A 20,504-nucleotide genomic window follows, 5' to 3' on the forward strand; every position below is an offset into this window, starting at 1 on the left:
AGCTGAAAGAGGAGCCTGGGAACAGAGTCCTGGCTTCAGAGCGGGGCAGGGAGCATGGCACCCACCTGGCTGGCTGGTGGTGGCTGGTAGGGGGGTGCTGCTGGTAGTGGTGGTGGTTGTGGTGGTGGTTGAGGTGGTGGTGGTGGTGGTTTTTGCGGTGGTGGTTTTTGCAGTGGTGGTTTTTGCCGTGTTTGCTCGCTGCGGTCGCTCGTACGCTGACAAGCAAAGAGAAGAGTTGGGAGGCACTTACTGGGGGAAATGGAGGGTTTCCATGCCAGCCTGCACACCCGTGAGGCTGCTGCTGCTGGGCTGAACTGGTGACTGATTTCTCAGCACAGTCACAACTGGGGCACTGGCAGGATTAAGGCGACGGCGGCTCGGTGACGCTGCACGCAGCGAGGGCATGTGTGTGTGTGAGCAGGGGCTGCAGGCTGGGGCTGTGTCAGCTTACTCTGTTGGTGCAGATATTGGCTTAAATACTTACAGCTCGATCATAAACTAATTGCCAATTAAGCTGAAAAGGGGAAATGGAGGCATGTCTGGGCAGGGATGGGGCAAGGAGCGGGTGGGAGGTGCCAAGGAGCCTCCAGGCCAAGCTGTGCTTCCAGTGCCCGGTGCCTACGTGCCCAGCTGTGCTCCTTGCACAGTGCCATTCCCTGCTGCCACCCCTCACCAGACTGCCTGCCACCATCAAAGCCAACCAGGACCATTGGCACGTGTTTGTTTCCAGTGGCACCCTTCAAATTCAGGATGGCTTGGGGTCAGCAGAGCCCCCGCAGAGCCGGGTGGGAGGTTCCCACCCCACTGCTCCCCACAACATCCCTGACTGAAGTAACACTGGGACACAAATTCCTGCTTAACTTACACCTGCTGCCCTCCTGTCCTTGTTTGTCCCACTGCTTCATGCAGATTATCGTGCTTAATTTCATAATAGCCCTGAGCTAGTTTAAATACTTAATTTAGGTCACTTCTAGTCTCCTATGTGGGCTAAATAATCTCTCCTTAACTGGCCTTGGACACAAATCCCTCCTGTCCACCTCCTGCACATCACTCCCAGCACCCTCCTGGCTTCTGCCCCGCAGAAAATCTTGATGGGGAACGTTTTCCAGGGAAACAAAAGTAGTGCTGAGGATGCCAAGCTTTGTAAGTGGGAAGAAAAAAAATTATCAGAATGATTTTGAACAGAAAGGTGAAGAATATTTTGGACTGTTGAAACATTTATTTTTTTAAATCCTAAATTACTTGAGGGAGACTTTTAATTTTTATTTGAAAATTTCAAGCACTTAACTGCTAAAAACCTAAATATGGTTCATTTACCCAGAAAACCTGTCCTCCACTTTTCTATTAGGTGCATTTTTCTTAATTGCAATTTCATTTGCATTTCCCTGAAACGATTCCTCCTCCAATTCTTTCCACTTGCCTGCAAACCAAAGAATTCATTATTCATTCAGCTCCCTGATTTGTCTCTTCTGGAGGGGCACTCCAAACCACAACACTCAAACCCAGGCTTCTGCTTACCCAAAACTCCAGGCTCTTTGATATCAAACTACCTCCAGCTTTGTTAAATAAGGAGCCCTCTCCTGCCATCAATCTTGCAGCAGAAATCCCCGCTGAGCTCTGCTGCCTTTGCTGCTGACACCTCACAGACATATGTTCATATACATACACATGTACATACAGATGTACACACACTCTATATGCTTTTTTATTGATAGACCAAGGTGACCCAGCCTGGGTCCTACGCCAAATAATTCACACCCAGCTCCTTCTCAGAGCAATTCTGCAATACTGGGGGGGACAGGGGGGAGTTCACAGGGAGCACTGGTGATTTTGAAGAGTCTTTTTTTATTTCCTTTCTGGCTGCCATACTAACGAACCTCACGGGGGGAAACCATGCCAGAGGGAGAGGCAAAATGAGGCTACTGAAGTCAGAGGAAGAAAATATAAGACTCTTTGACAGGACAGAAAATGAGGCACAATTAGGGAAGACTTATTGCCTGGAAAATGATAATGGATAGAAAATAACCATATTTTTTTTCCTAGTGGCATCCACAAGGATCATGCACCGAGGTGTTAAATGCCAGCGTTTCACTCAGGGTTTTACTTACTGCCAGAGGCTGAGCCTGCAGCTGCACCTGGAAAAAACAAGAGGAAGCCCAGTCACTGGAAGCAGGACACCATCAGAAGATCATACAGACACACAACATGGGACTCAACAGCAGCTAATTAGTGGGGGCTTGCTCACAGGCACATCAGTTTGCTGCTACAGCTTAAAAGCTGCTTTTGTCAAAGCACAGAAACAGCCAGACAACGCTGTCTGGGCTCCTGGCATCTCAAGCCTTTCACTCGGGGAAGGAAAACCAGCGTGGTCCTTGCTGATGGGTTTTTTTCTGTTAACCATTTCCTTGGGCTGCTGTGAAAGCCCAGCAAAGGACAAGCACATCCTTGGAGGAGCACTGGGCTGAGGACAGGTTGTAGGGTCTGAACAGGGAACTAAAGGCCATGGGCCTCCTTGCTGTAGCACGTGGGTGAATCATGGAAAGTCTCAGTTCTGCGTGAACATAAAGCGCAGGAGCAGTGATGGAAGAGGTAGGACTACCAAGAGGAGAGGGCTTCAGAGATCTGCCTCTGGGGCAGAGGAAGAGGATGTTGATGTGGGGAGAAGGAAGCAGAGGAGAGAGTTGGGGTGGGGAGGAGGAAGAAGACTGAGTGACAGATGGGAAGAGAGATGAATAGGAAAAGGAAGAGCGGAGGAGAAAGAGAAATAGGAAGAGACACAAGGAACGGAGGGGAGGGAAAAAGAGAGAACAGCATGTCTGTGCCTGTCAACACCAGAAACTCTCCCAGGCTCCTTTGAAGCAATGCAGCCGCTTGGTGGGAGCTGACAAGCTCGTTCCCTTTCAAAGAACCTGCTCGTCTACCAGCCCTGGCACACACAAAACATTCCCGTCACGGCCTTCGGAGCCTGAATTTCAGCTTTGATCATCTTAAAGCACATAAATCTTTCAAAAACTTTGGGGGGAGGGAGAGCAAAGATTCTCTTTGGTAATGCTCAAAGCTGGCGCTTGAAAGGCTGGAGTGGCTACTGTGGCTTCATGACATTTAAACAAGTTTGCTAATGTGGAGTGGACAGGAACCCAAGAGGAACCGGCCCATCTGTGATGTGTCCTGCCCCAATTCCCTGCTCGGAGGATGGTGGGAATGCATCCTCCGTCTCGCCTGCGCGCCGCCGCCGCTGTCAGAGCCGTGTTCCAGCAGCAATTGGAGGAGGCTGGGGCTGCGCACAGGGACCGCAGCTCGCGGCGCTTCCCTGGAACACCGGCACGCACGGAACGGGATCCAGAGCGCAGCCAGCACTCCTGCAGCTGAGCAGAGCCAGCACAGAGCCCCAGGGCTGCTCGACAGCCAGAGCTCTGCTGTGCTGAATAACGCCTTTGTCAAAGGGCAATAACTGGCATTGCCCCGAAGCTGTGGTTATATCTTGGCCCAAGGTCATCCTCCCCATTCTTGACCATCATTTAGATTCACCATTCCTCTACCAGCAGCCAACCAGATCCTCTTTCATTTCTCTCTGTACCAAGACAGGGGTAAGAACCCGTTTCCCTTTGGAAAGCTGAGCATCCTGCACGGATTCGAGCTGGAGAAGGACAAGATGAGCACCCGCTCCCATCTGTGGGTGTTGAGCAGCCCAAGGCAGGGCTGGCTCCCTGCAGGTTACTTACATGCATTGGGGGACCCGTTAGGGAGAGGCAGGTAGGACCCTGCTCGCCAGGACCTGGAGCGAAAGTTCTTCTTGCACTTGCCGCAGTCCTGCCCCGTGGTGTTGTGCTCACACTCGCACTGGAGGCTGCCCTCTTTGAAGGTGCACAGGTTGGCGTGGAGGTTGCATTTACACCTGGAGGAAGAAGACAGGGGAGAGCTGTCAGGTGTTACTGCTGCTCCTCCTTGCCCCCAGCGTAGCGTTGAAAATGTGCTGAAGCTGGGCTGGTCACCCCTTCCTGCTCTTCCTGCAGGTTCTTCTCACTGAACTCAGCAGTTTTCCCCAGGGATCTGGTGCTGGGGTTCAGTGTCCACTTCCTCGCCCAGGGCAGATCTGCAGTCTCTCGTCCAAGATGAGACACTTCACTCCCACCATCCGACTGAGGAGCACAGACTGTTTAATGGCAAGTCAGCATCTCCAGCTGAGATACCACGAAGGCGTCACTCACATGTCAGGCTGTCACAGGAATCTGGGTGACTACCTCAGATGGAAGCTTTTATTGGAGGCAGCCTCGGGCTTTTGGATGGAGGAGCAGGGCTAACCCTGATGGCTGTCAGCCCTTGCCCCCTGTGCACTGTGCCAAAGCCAATAGCATTTTCTCCCGTGGTGTGAGGCTGCCCAGCACAAACCCTTTTCCCTACATGCAGCACAGCCTCAGCCTGCTGTGACCAAAATAACACAGACAACAAGCCACCACCAGAATCCACCAGTTAGTCCCCGCCTCATCAGAGAAAGCAACAACTAAAAACACTATTCAGCAATTTGCAAACATTAAGAAACTTTTAATGAGCTGTAGTGCAGTATGCAGGGAATAATTATCTCCGTGCACAATAATTCCTGTTGCTCAGACTCCGGAGGTGACTTGCGCAGAGCACAGAGGCTGAGCCCATAACTCACACGTGGCTCTGGTGACTCCTGGGCCCGAGCTGAGGCCATCAGACAGAGACTTCGGGGACCAAAACATCTCATTTCATTCCAGACAGCCGATCCCTAGCACAGCCCGATGGTTTTCCCTGCTTTGGGCAATAATTTACACTCTCAGAAGCAGAAGCATTAGAAAACAGTAATGCTGTGCCTTCTGTGCAGGGGTGGAGAAGTCTGATGGGGCAGTGCTTCCTTTTACAGGGCTCAAGAGATGCGGAGCTGGGGGAATGAGCTGCCTGCAGAGAAGATAGAGGAAGCATGGCCTGCTGCTCCTCGTGCTCTGTCTGCTCTGGGATAAACAGCCTGGATCAGGCTGGGAGCTGGGAGTCTGGGTGCTGGTGCTGCGCATGCCTCCTGCTCTTGGTGCCTCTCCCCCTCTCCCTTGGAGCCCCCAAAGAAGCTCCCCAGCCACCTGCCTGACCCGCTGAGGCCTCCTTTGCTGTGCTCCCCTCACGCATGGCTGGATAAGCTGACCTCATGTATGATTTTTTTTCCTCTCCCTCCCCTCCCTGTCCTTAATTCTAGCAAACCCCGCTCAGAGGCTAAGCATAAGCTGGATGAACAATCTCTCCCCATCTTACAACCCTGCCCTGTCTCTGACCAAGAAGAAGAGGGAATTTTGCAGCCTCTGAAAGGGAGGAAAGAAGAAAATGTGGCCTGGGGAGCAGAGACAGACACTCAGCATGCTCCACTTGGAACTGTGTGTTGGTGAGGGCTGGAGATGCCGCGTCACGGCTGAAAGCACTAACAGCCTCCGAGCACTGGTGCTCTGGGAGTAAGCCATGAGTCCCAGCATCCAGGAGAAGGAAATGGCTTTGGCTGGTACCTACAGCCAGGAGGGATGCTGAATTTCAGATGCTGCAGGTTCTCTTTGGCTCTGGTGAGGAAGGATTTCAGCTGAGCTGTCCCAGCCCTTTGGCAGAGGCGCTGCCCAGCCCCGGGGTGCTGCAGAGCCTGGCTCTGAATTATTCAGCCTCCACACTGCGTGGCCTCCTTCTCTCACTTCAAAATGAGCAGACGAGAGCAAAGCAGGCAAGATAGTGGGTTAAAGCAGGTCAAAGCCTCACCACTGCTGCTCTGGGCCCTGCCTGAACAGAGCAACAGCTTCGGGAGCTGCAGCTCTCCTCCCTCCTCCGCTGATGGGGGCGAGGGGATGGGGCAGCTCCAGGCCACAGCCTTGTCATGCAGCATCCAGCCAAGGGGGGTTTAAGAGCCCCAGGGGAGTGGGTACAAGGATGGAAGGGACTGTCACACCCCTTTTTTTGTCAAAAGTTTGGGATGAGGTGGAGGGTGGTGCTTGGCTCCAGTGTTTGACCCTGTGAGTCAAGGACCAGTCATAGTGGGGACATAAGCCCTGAGTGGCCACCACCTGCCCTACAGTGGCCTGGGGCAGCCTCTATCACCACCCTCCACACGTAACACATCCTTGCTCCTGGCATCCCCCACCAAGAGCCAAGCAGGCATTTCGGGGTGCTTCTGGCTCTGAGCTGCTGCAGTGCAGAAGGGCGAGACCTGTCCACCATTAATTTGGCTCCAGCCACAAAGCTTCCTCCAGGCAGTGGGACCCAGCCTTGCTGAGGCACGGGTGTGTGCAGGAGGCAGCCAGAAGTGTCTGCTCGTACACAGACGCTGCTCACTTGCTGCTGGGGAGGGCTGAGAGCCCAGCACCAGCTCCTGGGACAGCCACAGCTGCCTCCTGCCCAGGATGGGAGCCCATGGATGTCCCCCAGCCAGGTGTGATGGAGCACTGCTCTTCCCAGGGGAGACCCTTACTTCCTAATTGGTGTAAACAGGGAAAATTAAGTCAAGAGGAAGCAGAGGCAGGTGTTCACCTTGCCTGCCTGTGCCCGGGTCACTGATGTTTCTCACTGCTAGACTCTTTGCTACTGTGCAAAAGTTTTGTTATCCAAAGGATCAATTTTACCAGGGAATTGCTTTCTGAATTCGACCTTTGAGGATCATCAATCTAAGCAGGGAACTGTAACCCCAGCAGGCTGACCCCGCAGCACAGCACTTTCCAGCCCAGTCAATCAGGCTGCATTATTTAATGGTGAACCAAGCCGAGCACCCTCAGCCAGCCCTGTTTTGGGCAGAGGTTTTTGCATCCCAGCCTTCCTGCAGCTCGGGCTCAGTGGCTCAGCTTCAACCCCTTCCTCAGGCTTCTGAGCCTCCTTGTCTGGGCCTGCAGCCCAAGGACACGTGCTCACTGATGGTCTGTGCCTATCTTTCCCCAGCCAAGACTCAGCTGGCGGAGACCGGAGTAAATGGCATTAGCCCAGTCCCCTGGGTGGGAGCTGCTAGTCCTGCTCGCCTCTGCTCATCCTCCTCGGCGCCCAGCCACGGCAGGAAGGAGAGGATGAAGGGAAAGGTTAGGAGCTACTTAGCAATGAGGCTTAAAAAGCAGCAGCGGGGCAGACACCTGCGTTGTGTCCTGCAGAAGGCAGCCCCGGCCCCGCTCCAGCCCTGGGGCTGCTCCAGCACTCTGCTGGTTGCAATATGGTCTCTCTGGCTCTGGAGGAGATCTGAGGAGCTGGGAGTGTTTCTCCTCTCTGACTCGTGGGTCAAGGCTGTGCTGACAGTGCTGTTTCTCAGTGAGCATTCAGAGCCTGTGTAGGGTCAGCCATGATGGGGAGCAGCCCCAGAGCACACCCAGCAGGACCCCAGCACCCTCGGGCACCAGGGACACCCATCCTGCACCAGGCTGGCAGTGGGTCACACCACTGCACTTGGCATTAAACAGAAACTGGCTCACAGTGTTCTCAGCAGGAGTGGTCGGAGCAATGTGTGCCCCAAGATGTTACAGTGTGCATAAAGGGGTATTTATGAGTTTATTTTAGTGCAGGTCGTTCAGCTTCCCTCAGACTGGTGCAGTGTGGTCTGATGCTGCCAATGCCTCCACCAGGGAACATCACAGAGCTTAGAGCGCCAAGGAAAGTTTACAGGAAAGTGTCCTTTTTTTTTCCTTTTTTCTTTTCTTTTTTTTTCCAGCCATAAAGAACACTTTTCTGCATTTCTCCACATCAGCATCCTGGAGGTCACAGCAGCGAGCTGCTGGAGAGGTGTCTGGTGCCAAGCCCACGTGTGAGGGAAGAAGATGCCCACACACAGGGAGGGGGTGAGTGCAGCAAACCTGCAGCAAACCTCCCTCTGTGCTGGGAGTGGGAAAACAGCCCCTTTCCCTGAGCTTTCATTAATAATGACGTTTGAACTAATTTTTAAAAGCCATCCCAGCCCTTTGTTTTCCTTCCAAGGATTCTTACTTGTTTTACAACCTCTTCCCTGTCCTCAACCCCACCTGCAGAGCAGAGAAGCGAGGCAGGGAAAGGCAAAGAGCATCTCCTCATCCCTCTCCCTTCCTGCAGGGATGGGGCAGCCTTGGGGTGCTGGCACCCCCCCAGGCCCGATGCAGTGACACTGCTGTGCTGGGTAGGGCTGGAGGAACTGCTGGGTGGGGACCCAGAGAGCTGCTCCATCCCCTTGTGCCTCTTGCCCAGTTCCTATGAGACAACACTGACTGCCCTGAGCTCCTTAGAAAATCCGGGACATGGAGCAGCAGAAGGCCACCACCTCCCCTGCAAGCCTCTTTCCAGCCCAGCCTGCACATTCCTCTCCGTGAGGATGCTCTGCATGGACACAGGGATACTTTGGAAACTGCTGGTCCCTTCCTGCTGGCTCCCGAGCCATCACACTCCTGCTTTTCCCCCCATGGGCTTGGCTTTGCCCCTCTGCTCCCTTTCTGCCGGTGCTGGTGCCGGGGAGAGGCGGCTCGGGAGCGCTGCTAATGACTGCCGGCCAGAGGAAGGCTTATCAGAGCTTTCCCCTGAATTGTTTGCTCTCACTGTAATTGATGAGCCTTTAATGAGTCTCATGGGATGATGTGTTTGAAGGGAGCTCTTTCCTCTCCGTCCCCAAGGAAAACGATGTTTCAACTGATCTGGGCTCTCAGGGAAACATGAATAACTCGTCTCCATCTCTCTATTGTCATCCTCAGCGCTGCTCGCAGCACGCTCCGGCAGCTGCCTGGCCATCACTTACCCACTTCTACCTGCTCTTTTGCAACTGTTTTGGCAGCTCAGCAAAAGCAGGAAGCAAATCTTTTGGGCAAAGCATAACGGGTGCTGAGCTTGGATTGTTTCTGGCCCATCTGTGCGTGTGGAAGCAGGTAAAAATAGCTTCTAATGGCTGGGCCATGGAAGCACAGTCCCTTTGTGCAGAGCATTTATATCAGGATTTGCCTTGCTGGGAGATCGCTCTGGCAGGGGTTTGCTGTTGCCAGTCCTGGAGCAGGGCTGAAGGGGATGAAGAAGGCAACGATGGCTCATTCATGCCAGGAGCAGGGCTGGGAGCTTACCCAAGGCTGTGGTCCAGGGGCTGAAGGAGAGGAAAAGCCATTTTAATGTGTTGTTTTTTTCAGCTTGAACCACGGTGACAGACTTCTGGCTTTCCCTGCTTTGTGCAGAGCCAAAGAACTGAAAAAAACCCTGAGTTAGGTCAGAGGGTTGTGAGCGGGTTATTTTCCTTGTGGGTTTTTACTTTTGGTTGTGTGGTAGGGATGGTTGAGTCCTCCCAGCAGGAAGGAACCCTCCTCACTGCCCTCCGAAATGATTTGAGGTTTGGGTTACAAAGATGAGACAATTTAAAAGATGCCAAAGTGGAGAGCACGCTAGCTGGCTGTTCCCATCCGAGAGGCTATTTATTTTAAATAAGTTGACACTCTCCAGCTGTCAAGATCCTGCTGACTGGTGGAACATTATTTATATTCAAAGCTGTCTTAAAAAGCAAACACGAAACCAAACTTCCCCATTAGGGGGTCGGCCAGCAGAAGGGGAGGAAGGGTGAAGAGGACATCACACAGATATGTGAACATAAATATTTGCAGAGTAATGTGTATAAATGCTCTTGGTCTTTCTCCTGGAATGCAATAATGCCTGCAATTGAGTTCATTGGCCAAATTGAATTTGGGCTCCTGTAGAAGTCTCTTTATATTAAGTGCTTTAACATACATCACCTTCTCAGTCTATCGATGAAATTCTATTATCCGCTCAGGGCCGGACACAACTCGGCAACAAAATCAGAGGGGGAATAAAACCCTTCACAAACTGAAGCCAGGAGCAGGTAATAGGACCTTGGGCAACTGTCTCTGGCTATCGACAAAGTGTCAGCAGTGTCTGGGGGAGGGAGGAGCTCTCCGGGTTTCTTTCTCACTCCCTCCCTCCACTCAGAGAGTTTTCTCCCCACCTTGCTGCAGTGGGAGTAGAAACCTTTGCAGGACTCCAGCAAACAGTTGCTGCACGTTAGCTTAATTTAACTGTATGACCAACAGCAAGATTCTGCTTGAACTCAAGCTAATTCCAGCCTGGAGGAATGCCAGGGAAGCTCAGCCATCCAGCTCTCGGGGGCTGCCCAGCATGGAGGCGAGGACGGGCCGAGGAACACGGCGCACGGTTGCCACAGACTTGGCCGTCCTTGACATGAGGATGCTGCTCCCTCCTGGCACCTGAGTTCTGTCTGCCAGGAGCTGCAGGGGAAGGAGCAGGGATGGGCACAGGCAGTGCTTGCCCTGGTTTTTGTGGTCATCCCAAAGCTGCCAAGTGTGGGCATCAGCTGGCTGAGGGCTGCAGGGGCACTGGGTTGCTTCTTGGGGGATGTCTGGGTGAGCCCGTGGCTATTTTGGGGGTGATGCTCCAGCACTGGGGTTGGGCAAGCTCAGCTGGGCAAGCCCACGCTCTCACAGATCATTCACTCCAGGTCCTGCCTGTTCCCCTTTGGTGCAGGTCCCACCCTGCTCCTCAGGGCAAGATGCTCAACAAGGACACCAGCCATCACACAAGGTCTGAGACCCTCAACAAGAGACTCTTCCACGGACCAAACCTTTACTCCAATTTAAAGACAGCTTTGCTGGAGAAGTCAAGATCAGCTGGAGGATCTCTCACAACATCATCAACAGAGCCAGAAGAAGGAATGTCCAACCAGGGCACAGCAGCTCAGGGGCAGCTGGGATGTGCTTTGTGTTGGCACCCCTGGTTCAAGCTGAGCTACAACCACAGGGGAAGTGCCCTGAGCTGCCTTCACTGAGCTGGCTGGGAGGGCAGAGGAGGAGGCAGTGACCAGGAATTCATTCATCTTTAACAGCAATTCAGCATCAATCATCTCCACATCTCAAAACTCACCACAAATGCAGAAAAATATATCCCTTGTGTGTGGGTACCACTGACCATTTCCAGCTCCATTTATTGCAGGAGATGCTTTTGGGGGTGGCCTTGATCTTCCAGGTCTGGAGTGCCTGATCCTGGCTGTTGGCACCAGGATAACAGGCTGGCCAAAGCTGTTCTGCTCCACTGGCACAAACTCTCCAAGTCATGTGGAGAGAAAATCCTCCTGAAGAGCATCTGTGCATGGAATGAAACACACCAGGGGAAAGCAGGGAAAGAGGCAGGGGAGCACAAAGAGCCTTCCCCTTTAATTCTTTGGTGTAAGCAAAGCAGCAGCCAAGGAAAGCCTAAGAAAACCCTGAGAAAAGCAATTGGTGAAGTGAGGAAAGGAGATGCCGCTTCAGAACTAGAAACCTCATCTTGTTGGTGCCTCTCTGGCCTGAGTGCAGCCCGAGAGGAGGCCCTGTTCCATGGAGCTGCTCAGTGATGAGGGATGCTCCCTCCTCCTGCCTTCCTCCAGCGACTGCTCATCACCAGCAAGATGGACAAACAGTGCATGCACTGGGGCAGGGCAGGACAGAGGAGAGAAATCCTAATAATCAGCCTAAAATTGATTCACTTCTGCTCAATCTGATTTCTCCTAACTGGATCCACATGTCCTGGCCATGGCACATTAACTTCAATTACAGCTTATTAATGTCTCCGTGATGGAGCGTGCCCTGCTGAGCACGGCAGTGACTGACGTTCTGAAGGGGAAGAAATTACTCCAAAGAGAGCCAGGGTGGAATGGAAGGAGAACCAGCGGCTCTCACCGCCAGCCCCGGCAGCCAGGGAAAGCTCATTCACCCGTGCCCGAGCTCATTGCTGCTCTGAGGAGAAAATTAAGCAGTGAACAGAGAGATCTGTGGGGAAAAGTCCTTCCACTTCCCTTCCCCACCCTGCCTGGCACTCACACAGCACACAGGCCAAGGACTTGCTTGTGTCTATTCCTGTCCTGACTCTTCTACATCTCCCGTTACTCTGCAGATCAATAGGGACAGGATGGAAGAAGAAAGGGGAAAAAAAAAAAAAGAAAAAGATACCAAGAAGAAAGAGAGTAAAAATAAACTGTCAGCCATGAACGGAGAGATGGACCTGGCTGAGGCTGTGGGAGGAGGAGATGCAGAGGAGACCCTGAGGGACCAGCCCACAGCACCAACACCCAGGAATGAAGCAGTGACCCCCAGGATTCACCAGACCCTGTGGCCTACAGGGCAAGAGAAAGCAGAAAACTCCTTCCCCTTGTCCTTTGCTCTGTCTCTTTCTGCTTTTCCTGAAAGCTCTGGGGGATTGCAGTGAGGGGTTTTTCCTTGGTGTGAAGCTGAGGCGTGAAGGATGGGGTGTGCTTGGGTGGGGAGCAGGAGTACATGGACTGAGGGGATACCAAAACCTCTCCTAACCCAGCAGTTAAGGCTGCAGCACAAGAAACCACTGAGGCTCGTGGTCTGCTTTGAGGGCAAAGTGTTTTGCTCTTCCTTTGACCATGAACATCAACTGGAAATGAGCTGCCAAGTGCCTCATCACCCTGTGGGCACTGCCAAGATCCCGATGCTGTGCAGGGACACGGGCAATGCCACTGTGACAGCACATACTGCTCCTTCACTGTCACACACTGTGGCCAGCACAGCTCCTTCAGCTTCTCAGGGTTGCTCACTCTGCTGTGCAGGTGGAATTTTCTGGCTGCTTTTTGCCCTTGACCCCTCATTTCCTCACAATCATCTTCCCTCTTGTTTCCATGCCCCGTGTAGTGGGTCCCTAACACTACCCCAGTTTTATCTAGGCACTTTGCTCCTGTTCCTCCAACACGTCCTGGAAGAGGCAGTGTGTGTCCATCCCCATTCTTGCCCACTCTTCCTCCCCCCTTCCCTGCACAGTGCTCCTGTCAGGCTCACATTGATTTCTCCTCTCTTCCTCTCAATAACCCATTCCTTGTTGAGCCATACACAAGATTTAATTTGGTTTTAGTCCCTGCACTGTAACTGGCTTTGCTTACAGCTGGAATTAGATTGCTTTTCAGTGCAAAAACCTGCTTGCTGGGACTGGAAGGATCACAGGAGCAGAGTTAATTCACAGGGAGCTCCTCCATCTTATACACCACTTATCCACAGCTCCTCAGCTGCTCACCTTCCCTGCCCTGTGCCCACGGGGGCTGGAAGAGTCAGCACAGGACAGGCACTGACCTCTTCCCTGTCCAGGATAAGCATCCCTCTCTCCTGGGAACCAGCCCAGCAACCTGGAGCAGTGCAAAGCTGCATCTTACTGTAGCTCAGAACTTGAGAGTTTGGGCTGATAAAAGCAGATTTCAGAGTTTTCCCTGTTCCCAGCCAAGGAAAAGCCCTCTCCTCCCAGCGGCCCGGCTGCACTGGAGGAGCCGGTCGGGCAGGTTTTGGCGAGCGGAGGGAGCCGGGAGGGCAGCGGCGGAGCAGGAGCCGCCGCTCTGCAGCAGCCGTGGGCAGGCGGCCACGCCGGCCCCGCGCCAGCCCGGGGAGAGGCCGGCAGGGATCAGCCAACAAACCCCAACCTGTCTCGTGCTGGCCACGGCTAAAAAGCAGCATTGCAGCTTCCACAGGGCGTCCGCAGCCCGGCCATCCCTGGCTCCAGCTGCCATCGGGGTGGCTGTGGAATTCTGGACGTCTCCTAGAGGTTGTGACTCTCCCAGCCCTGGGTGTGTTTGAAAGGGTTTTTTCTCTCCTTCCTTAGCTGCCTCTTCTCACAGAATTTGTAGGGATTTGATGTCTTGAACCAATCTCTACTACTATTAAATGGTATTAAATTTGGCCAGTGAGTTCAAAAGCTGGTGGGGGACTGGGGAGGGGGGAGGAGGACAGCTGAGAGCGAGGTGCTGGTCTGGGGAGAATCCCACCAGCATGGCCTGAAGTCCGAAGTACTGAAGCAACAAGGCAGGCAGGAAAGGTGAATGGCTCAGAGGAGGAAGGTGTTCACGGGACAGCACGAGTGTTTTAACTCTTTGAAGCATCAAGTATCCCGAGGCTGCTGCGGGGCTGGTAACAAGTCCTTGGTTATCTGTGCTGATCACCGCACTCAGAAGCCAAAGCTCATTGCGCAAGCACTGACATCACAAATTCAGTCCTAATTTACCAGACACACGTGGAGGTGCTCTCCCACTCCTCTGCCCATGTGCCTGAGCCCCCCAGGGCTCCTCCCTGAGCAATCCCAAAGGTGCGCATCCCAACATGCCCCCAGCCCCGCTGAGAGCCACAGCTGCTCATCCCAGACAGGCACCAGGCCGTGAGAAAGACCCTCACCGCTGCCTCCTGCCTGCCCTGGCGGGTGGAAAGGACTCTCCCATCCCTCACTGCAGCTTCCTTCCCCTTGGAGCCCGTTCAAAGCCAGCCTCAGTGGCACCTGCAAACATTTCTACTTGCAAGTCTCAGAAGCGAACAGTTTGGAACCGATACAAACGGCTCCTCTGTCGCTGTGGTGATGCTTGTTAGCACGGGGTGGGTGATGGGGAGATTTTTCCCCTCTCGCCTGTAAGTCTCACACAAGCTGGATGGGAAATCAGCCATCTCGGCACTTTTCCACCTTACTTTGCTTTTTTGGTTGATGTCATAACGTAACATATGGCATCGTACAGAGAAATGAAAAACAAAACCCAGGAGAAACAAACCCTCTCCTGCTTCCTCTGCCCCAGATCTGTCGGGGGGTTTACCCTCACCTCAAACTTCATCTGCCAGGGCTGGGGCTGCTCAGGGTGTGCAGGACTGACTGGGGATGACCCACCCTGCTTGTACTGGCAGGGAGCTGGAGTTTAGTGGGATGAGCCTCATTCCACCCCCCAGATCCACCAGCATCATCCCTGAGACATCTGGGCAAAGGCTGGCGGTGTTTGCACAGCTGGGACGGGGTCTTGGAGGGAACTGAGACCCTGAGTGTCCATCCAAGCCATGTCCCAGCTCCCCCAGCACCAGCTGCAGGAGGACACAGCCTTGGAGGTGCCCCAGCCATTCCCTGCAAGGACACATCTGCTGCCCTGCCTGGGGAGAAGGGGTATTAGAGGCAGAAATGGTTATCCATCGGTCAGCAGAAGCGTTGATGGCTCAGTTTTCAACAACAACCCTCTTCTCATCCGGGGAGAGACACCCAAAGAAATACAGCAGCCATTACCTGCCGGTGACTTCGATGTTGGAGACGGCATAGAAGTACTTGTACAGGTTCTCCCTCTGCACGTAGGTGCCCCCCAGGGCAGGTCTCAGCAGCCTCATGCGCAGGTCGGTCACTGTGAAGAAGTCCTTGAGCCCTTTGGCGCTCTCCAGCCGGGTGTACAAGTTGTCCATGTTCTTGAGGTCAGGGCCGGCGAAGATGGCAAAGCGGTCCCGCACCTCAAACCGGACAGTCTTCTCTTTTTTGGAGCCCGCCCAGCGGGAATACTCCTCCGTGCAGAGGACCCTGTTGGCACTGGTGGTGGAGAGGTCCCGGACCCTCCGTGCTGGCATGCTGAAGGCCTCCATGCAGTCGTCTGCGTAATACTGGTACGGGTGCCAAGTCCTCCCGTTGTCCAGCGACTTCTCCAGCATCATGATGGTGGGGCGCCCGTACTCGAAGGTGATCACGATGTCGTCGGTCAGCTCGATGCTCTTGTTCCAGGACAGGGTGATGTTGGCCAGCAGCGGCTCCGGGTACCGGCGCCACGTCACGCTCTGCCAGTACGTGGCCAGCCCCTCGTCCTCACTGTCGAACATCAGCTTGGGCGGGTGGGCCAGGTCGGGGTTGGAGGCGTCGCACTCGTCGCTGCACAGGTACGGGTTCTCCTGGAACAACAACAGCGGTCACCAGAGAGGAAAGCAAAGCCTGGGCATGGTGTGGGCATCGTGGGCACACGGGCCCTGGGTTTGGCTGCTTGTGTCAAACGTTAACTGCTGGGCTGAGCTGGAGGGTGCCAGGGGCCTGGCTCTGGAGGATGCTGGTTCTGAGAGCGAGTTTAAGGCAGAAAGATGCGGCTTTGCCTCAGCTCTAAGAACGGCTGAGCTGTTTCCTTTGAAAGGCCCTTTGGGAAAGGACTTTTCAATTTGGCACGGGGGCAATTTTCATAGAAAGCGCCTTCCCTGAAATGGTCTCTGAGAAACCTGGGTTAAGCTTGGCTGATTTACAAGGCTACAGAAAGCTGTGTTCATCCCCGCTGCCTTGCAAGAACTGAATGGCTAAAATCCCCCAAGCACACCCCTGCCTCTCGTGGCTCCTGATGCTGAAAAGTCTGGGGGCACACCATCCCCCCCAGTGCCTTTGAGCACAGCTAGAGGAGGGAAACCCAATTTCTCCAGCTCCAAGCTGGGACAGAACTGAGCAGCAGCAGAGAGAGCAGAAATTTGTGCTTCCTGGTGCCTTGGTCCTCACCTACCCAGAGGGAACAGAGTGGAAGGATGGCTCATCCCATCCAGGTGACAATGTCCACTGCCTGCAGGCCCGGGTTGTGGGACAAAAGGTCCAGCCATCCCATTTTGCCCACAAGTGACAGCGCACAGCCAGGCTGGCGTGTTTTGCAGGGACACACCTCCACATCCACATGTGCTGAGCTGCACTAGGACACACTGTCAAGGTCATGCACCAAATGTTGAAGTTTTGGGGGTGGGCAGCTGGGCCAATGCATTTATTGCTCACCCATACGTTTGTTAAAGCCCAACATCACTGCCCTGCAGCCTCTGCCTCCGGGAGTGAGCCTGTGGATCAGACCTGCCTTGGGGACTATGTAGGGCTTTGTTCTAGTGGGTACAGACCACAAAAAACTCTGCAACACACTGCTGATCCTTTTTCTGCATATGAAGCATCTCTTTGCTGTCACTTTGCCTCCCTCTTTGACTCAAAATCCAAAGAATTGGGGAAGCAGAGGGATTGGTATGACAGCGGGCTCTGCTGCTGTGGGACCCTTATCAGGAAGGCAGAGGCACCTGGCAGAGGAGGAGGAGGTGATAAAGCAGCTGGAGCTGCTCAGAGCTGCCGGCTGAAGGTGAGGAGCTTGCTGGGGTGTGAGGTTTGGCTCTCCTGAAGCAGCAGCTTTCAAGGTAAGACTGAGCTGGGTATTGTGCTTTGGTTTGTGGGTGCTTTGTGCGAGGCTGGGAGCCACGGGGAGGTGCTGTGTGTGGGCATCAGCGTGTTCCTGCCCGGCCCTGGGGACTTCCTGCAGCACCAGGGCTGTGCCAGGGTGTGGGGAGCTGCTGCTGGTACTTGGGGGCTCCAAAAACTGAGGTGCAGGGCTGGATCTGAGCAGGCTGGTTGTGTCTCTGGCTGCTGCAGGCATGGGAAGGGGCTTCTCCTGTGCCCATGGCTTGCTTTGACCTAGGGAACTGTTGGAGTCTGAGTGCCTCTGACCTGCTTTTAGGGTGCCCTGTGTACGCCCAGGCACAGCAGAGGAGGGGATCTGGTTTGTACAAGTGGCTGCTCTCGGGTGCAAAGTGGGGCTGTGCTTTGAACGTGGAAACCTCTCAGTAACACAGTGTGCTTTGGAAAATCCGGGCTTTGCCACCTCCAGCCGGGCAACCAAAAGTCTTGGAAACTGCTTAGAGCTTCTCCACTCCATGTCTTTAAAATCGGCCTTTGGTGCCTCCTCGGAGCGCAGAGATGTGCACTGAAGGCAAGCAACTGTTTGCACCAGCACCCAGGAGCCCTGAAAAACTCCTGAGGACACGAATAATTCTGTGTCTGGAGCAGCAAGTGAGCAGCACAGAGTAAATAAGGCAGGAGGCTGCTCTGTCAGCACGGGGGGAAAACAAACCAGCGAGTGGCTGATCCGTACATGAGCACCGGGCTCCTCTGCAGGGGAGGCAGCCCTGGGGACACGAGGGGACTCCTGTAAATACAGCACACGTTGTGTTTGTGTGCACGAGGCTGCCAGGGAAAGCAGCACATGCTAAAACAGGTCAAAACTCAAACTGTTTCCAACCCTGTCTTGCTCTGACACACCCCTGGCTGATGGTAAAGCTGCAAATGCCGTGCTGGGGTTCGTTCCTCCTGTCACAGCCTCAGCTTGGGCGATGTGTGGCTTTTGCCACCTCTGTGTGTGCTGGAAGGAAGAGCAGGGACCAGAGCTGCTGAGCTCCGGTGTGGTGCCCACCCTGCAGCAAGGAGGTCACTCATAAATGGATGCTTGGGTAGATGTTTTTAAAACAAATAGCTGGATAGTTTCTATTACTTTTTTGTTTTTTACTAGCAGCTGTGATAACTGAGCAAAGGAAATCCATGGAGTGCTCAGGCTTGCTTGGGTGGGCAAGGTCAAGGGGTGAGGGCACCTGCCCAGGTGTGCCCACAACCCCCTCAAAGAGGGGGAGATGCCAGCTGGGCTGTGATGGGGCTCTGAGCCATGCTGGGGGGTCCTCTCCTGCCATAACAAGCTGTTCTGGAGCAGGGATTAAAAAAACCCTGAGATATTGACATATTTAATATGCTCTCCTGACTCGTCACGTTCAGAGGAATTGTTTACCTCTGCTAATGAGACACAGCTTCCTGCTGGGGGATGGAGCTGCCTCTCAGCGCAGCTTTGCAGTGGTGCCTGAGGGAAAAGGCAGAAAAATCCCCCTCAGCTGAAGTACTGGGGGCTCTGAGTGTGTTTCCTGTGCTGAGACAACATATTGTGTTGCAGTATGATCCTCCTGCCAATGTGGCCATACAGATGGCTTAATAGGACAGTCCTGAAAAGACCATCCTGGAGGTCCATTTTCCCCACTTGTCTGAAGAAGGGTGCAGCAGGTGGAGAACTGGCTTGGGATGGCAGCAGAAAATTCCTGGACAAACCTGCCTTGCTGCTCAGTGGCTCTGTCTGAGCAGAGTCTGTGTCTCAGAGCCATCCTGGCCAGAGGGGCTCTTGCCATGAGCCTTCCTTTCCTTGTGTGCAGCAGCCGCAGCCCTTGAGCTGGTGTGAGATGAATCTCGCTGAGTATTTGCCACTTGAGCTGTTCCCAGCATGGCCACAGTGGCCACCTCCAGGGCTGTGGATGATGCTTGCTCCTATCAAGCTTTCTTTGGAGCAGCCAAATTAAACAAAGGAAGAACTCTGTGATGAAACCACAATAAGAAAACATCACCCGGGCCAGGATGGGAGGCGGGACAGGTTTCCCTGGAGCACTGAGGGAAGCAACTGAGTCTGATCAAGCATGATCCCCCTCCCCATGTCCCGTCTGGAGGGACAGGGCTGGCCAGGCCCATCCCTGGCAGGGGACCTGGCAGGTCAGGAGCAGGGAGAAGCGGAGCGAAAGCTCTGTCTGTCTGCCATATGCTCGTCCCAGGGAACGGAGGTGCACAATCCCTGATGGCTCCCGTGTATCCCAACCTGTGAGCGTGCTCAGCTCCGCAGGCAGCACCCCCAAAGATGTCTTTAGCCACCCTGATGCTCTGGGAGGCACATGGCTCGAGAGGTGCATGGTTGTAATGGGGCAAACACAAAAATAACCTCCAAGTGCCAGTGCTGAAAGGTGAGGAGAGCCTCAGAAGCCGCCGAGTGAGTCACATCACTACGGCTTCCTCTGCTAAAATGAAGTGTTCCTTTTTGGGGTTAGGTTTATTGAATTGTCCTTCCTCTGCGGGATGCTCGATGCCTTTTCTGCTGGGGGGTTGGTTTGGAGTCAGCCAGAAGGGCAGGGGGGAGCGGAAACAGATGGCCACACTTTGGCTGCTCCGTTGGTCCTGGTAAGATCAGATATAGCACTATTGAAACAATTCCAGGTATTATTTTTGAATCTGGTTTCCTCCTCCAAGCCGTGTGTCCTCCAAAGAATCTGTCCAAAGTCTCGAGATATTTAAGTCTTCAATCTAAAAGTCAGGATGCATTAGCCCGGCAAACTTGGTCTCAGTGAGCTTAAAATAAACCAGTTCACTTTGAGTCTCACGCTATTAAATCAGTCGTGAGTGTCCTCACAGCAACTAAACATTGCAGATTTCAGGCTCTCCAGCTCTTCTGGTTGTGCACTTTTTGGGGTTGTACCAAAGAGCGTTGCAGTCTTGCTTAGCCCCAGCTCAGCCCAAACAGGCAAATCTCCAGGGGACAAACTGCAAGAGCCTCGTTGAGGACACAGTGTCCTAAAAAATGGCATCGTAGTAAGGTTGTGCCTGTGTAAAGCAAATCACAGAATGGTTTGGGTTGGAAGGGACCTTTAAAGGTCCAATCCAACCCCCTGCCATGGGCAAGGGCATCTTCAGCTAGGTCTGGCTGCTCAAAGCCCCATCCAACCTGACCTTGAATTTTTCCACAGGTGAGACATCCCATGGAAACCTCTCTGAGGTTTTACAGCGCCAGAATTTTACCACACTCATTGTAAAAGTTTTCCTCCTTGCATCTAGTCTGAATTGGCTCTCTTCCAGTTTAAAACATTGATCCCTTGTCCCAACACTACAATTCATAATAAAGAGCCCTCCCCATCTTTCCTGTAGACCCTCTTTAGATATTGGGACTCTCAATCCTCCTTGGCAGGGCTGCTCTCAATCCTTCATCCCCAGCCTGGAGTGATACTGGGGGTTGCCCTGATCCAGGTGCAGGACCTTGCACTCAGGAGGATCCCGTGGGCCCAGTCCTTGAGCTGGAAATGCGTCTCAGCCCTGGTGACTGCTGACCCAGCCCTTGGGTTTTGCCTCCTCTTGGTGCCTGGAGCCAGTTCTGGGCAGAAATGCTGCAAAAGGGACTT

At 53.7% G+C, this 20,504-nt stretch overlaps 1 protein-coding gene across 3 annotated transcripts in view; it reads right to left on the reverse strand.

Moving 5' to 3' along the window:
* Positions 1–20,504, reverse strand: part of NTNG2 (netrin G2) — a 46,572-nt gene that overhangs the window by 9,559 nt on the left and 16,509 nt on the right. For 2 of the 3 annotated variants that reach the window (XM_032130426.1, XM_032130424.1), the window contains exons 3-6: positions 15,004–15,647; positions 3,723–3,895; positions 2,109–2,135; positions 66–215 (exon numbers count right to left, since the gene is read on the reverse strand). In XM_032130426.1, coding sequence (XP_031986317.1) covers positions 66–215; positions 2,109–2,135; positions 3,723–3,895; positions 15,004–15,647 — 994 coding nt within the window. The remainder of the gene's footprint in view (positions 1–65; positions 216–2,108; positions 2,136–3,722; positions 3,896–15,003; positions 15,648–20,504) is intronic. The other variant, XM_032130427.1, reaches the window with a different exon arrangement.

This window comes from Corvus moneduloides, chromosome 21 (genome assembly GCF_009650955.1).
Source record: "Corvus moneduloides isolate bCorMon1 chromosome 21, bCorMon1.pri, whole genome shotgun sequence".
NCBI classification, from domain to species: Eukaryota; Metazoa; Chordata; class Aves; order Passeriformes; family Corvidae; genus Corvus; species Corvus moneduloides.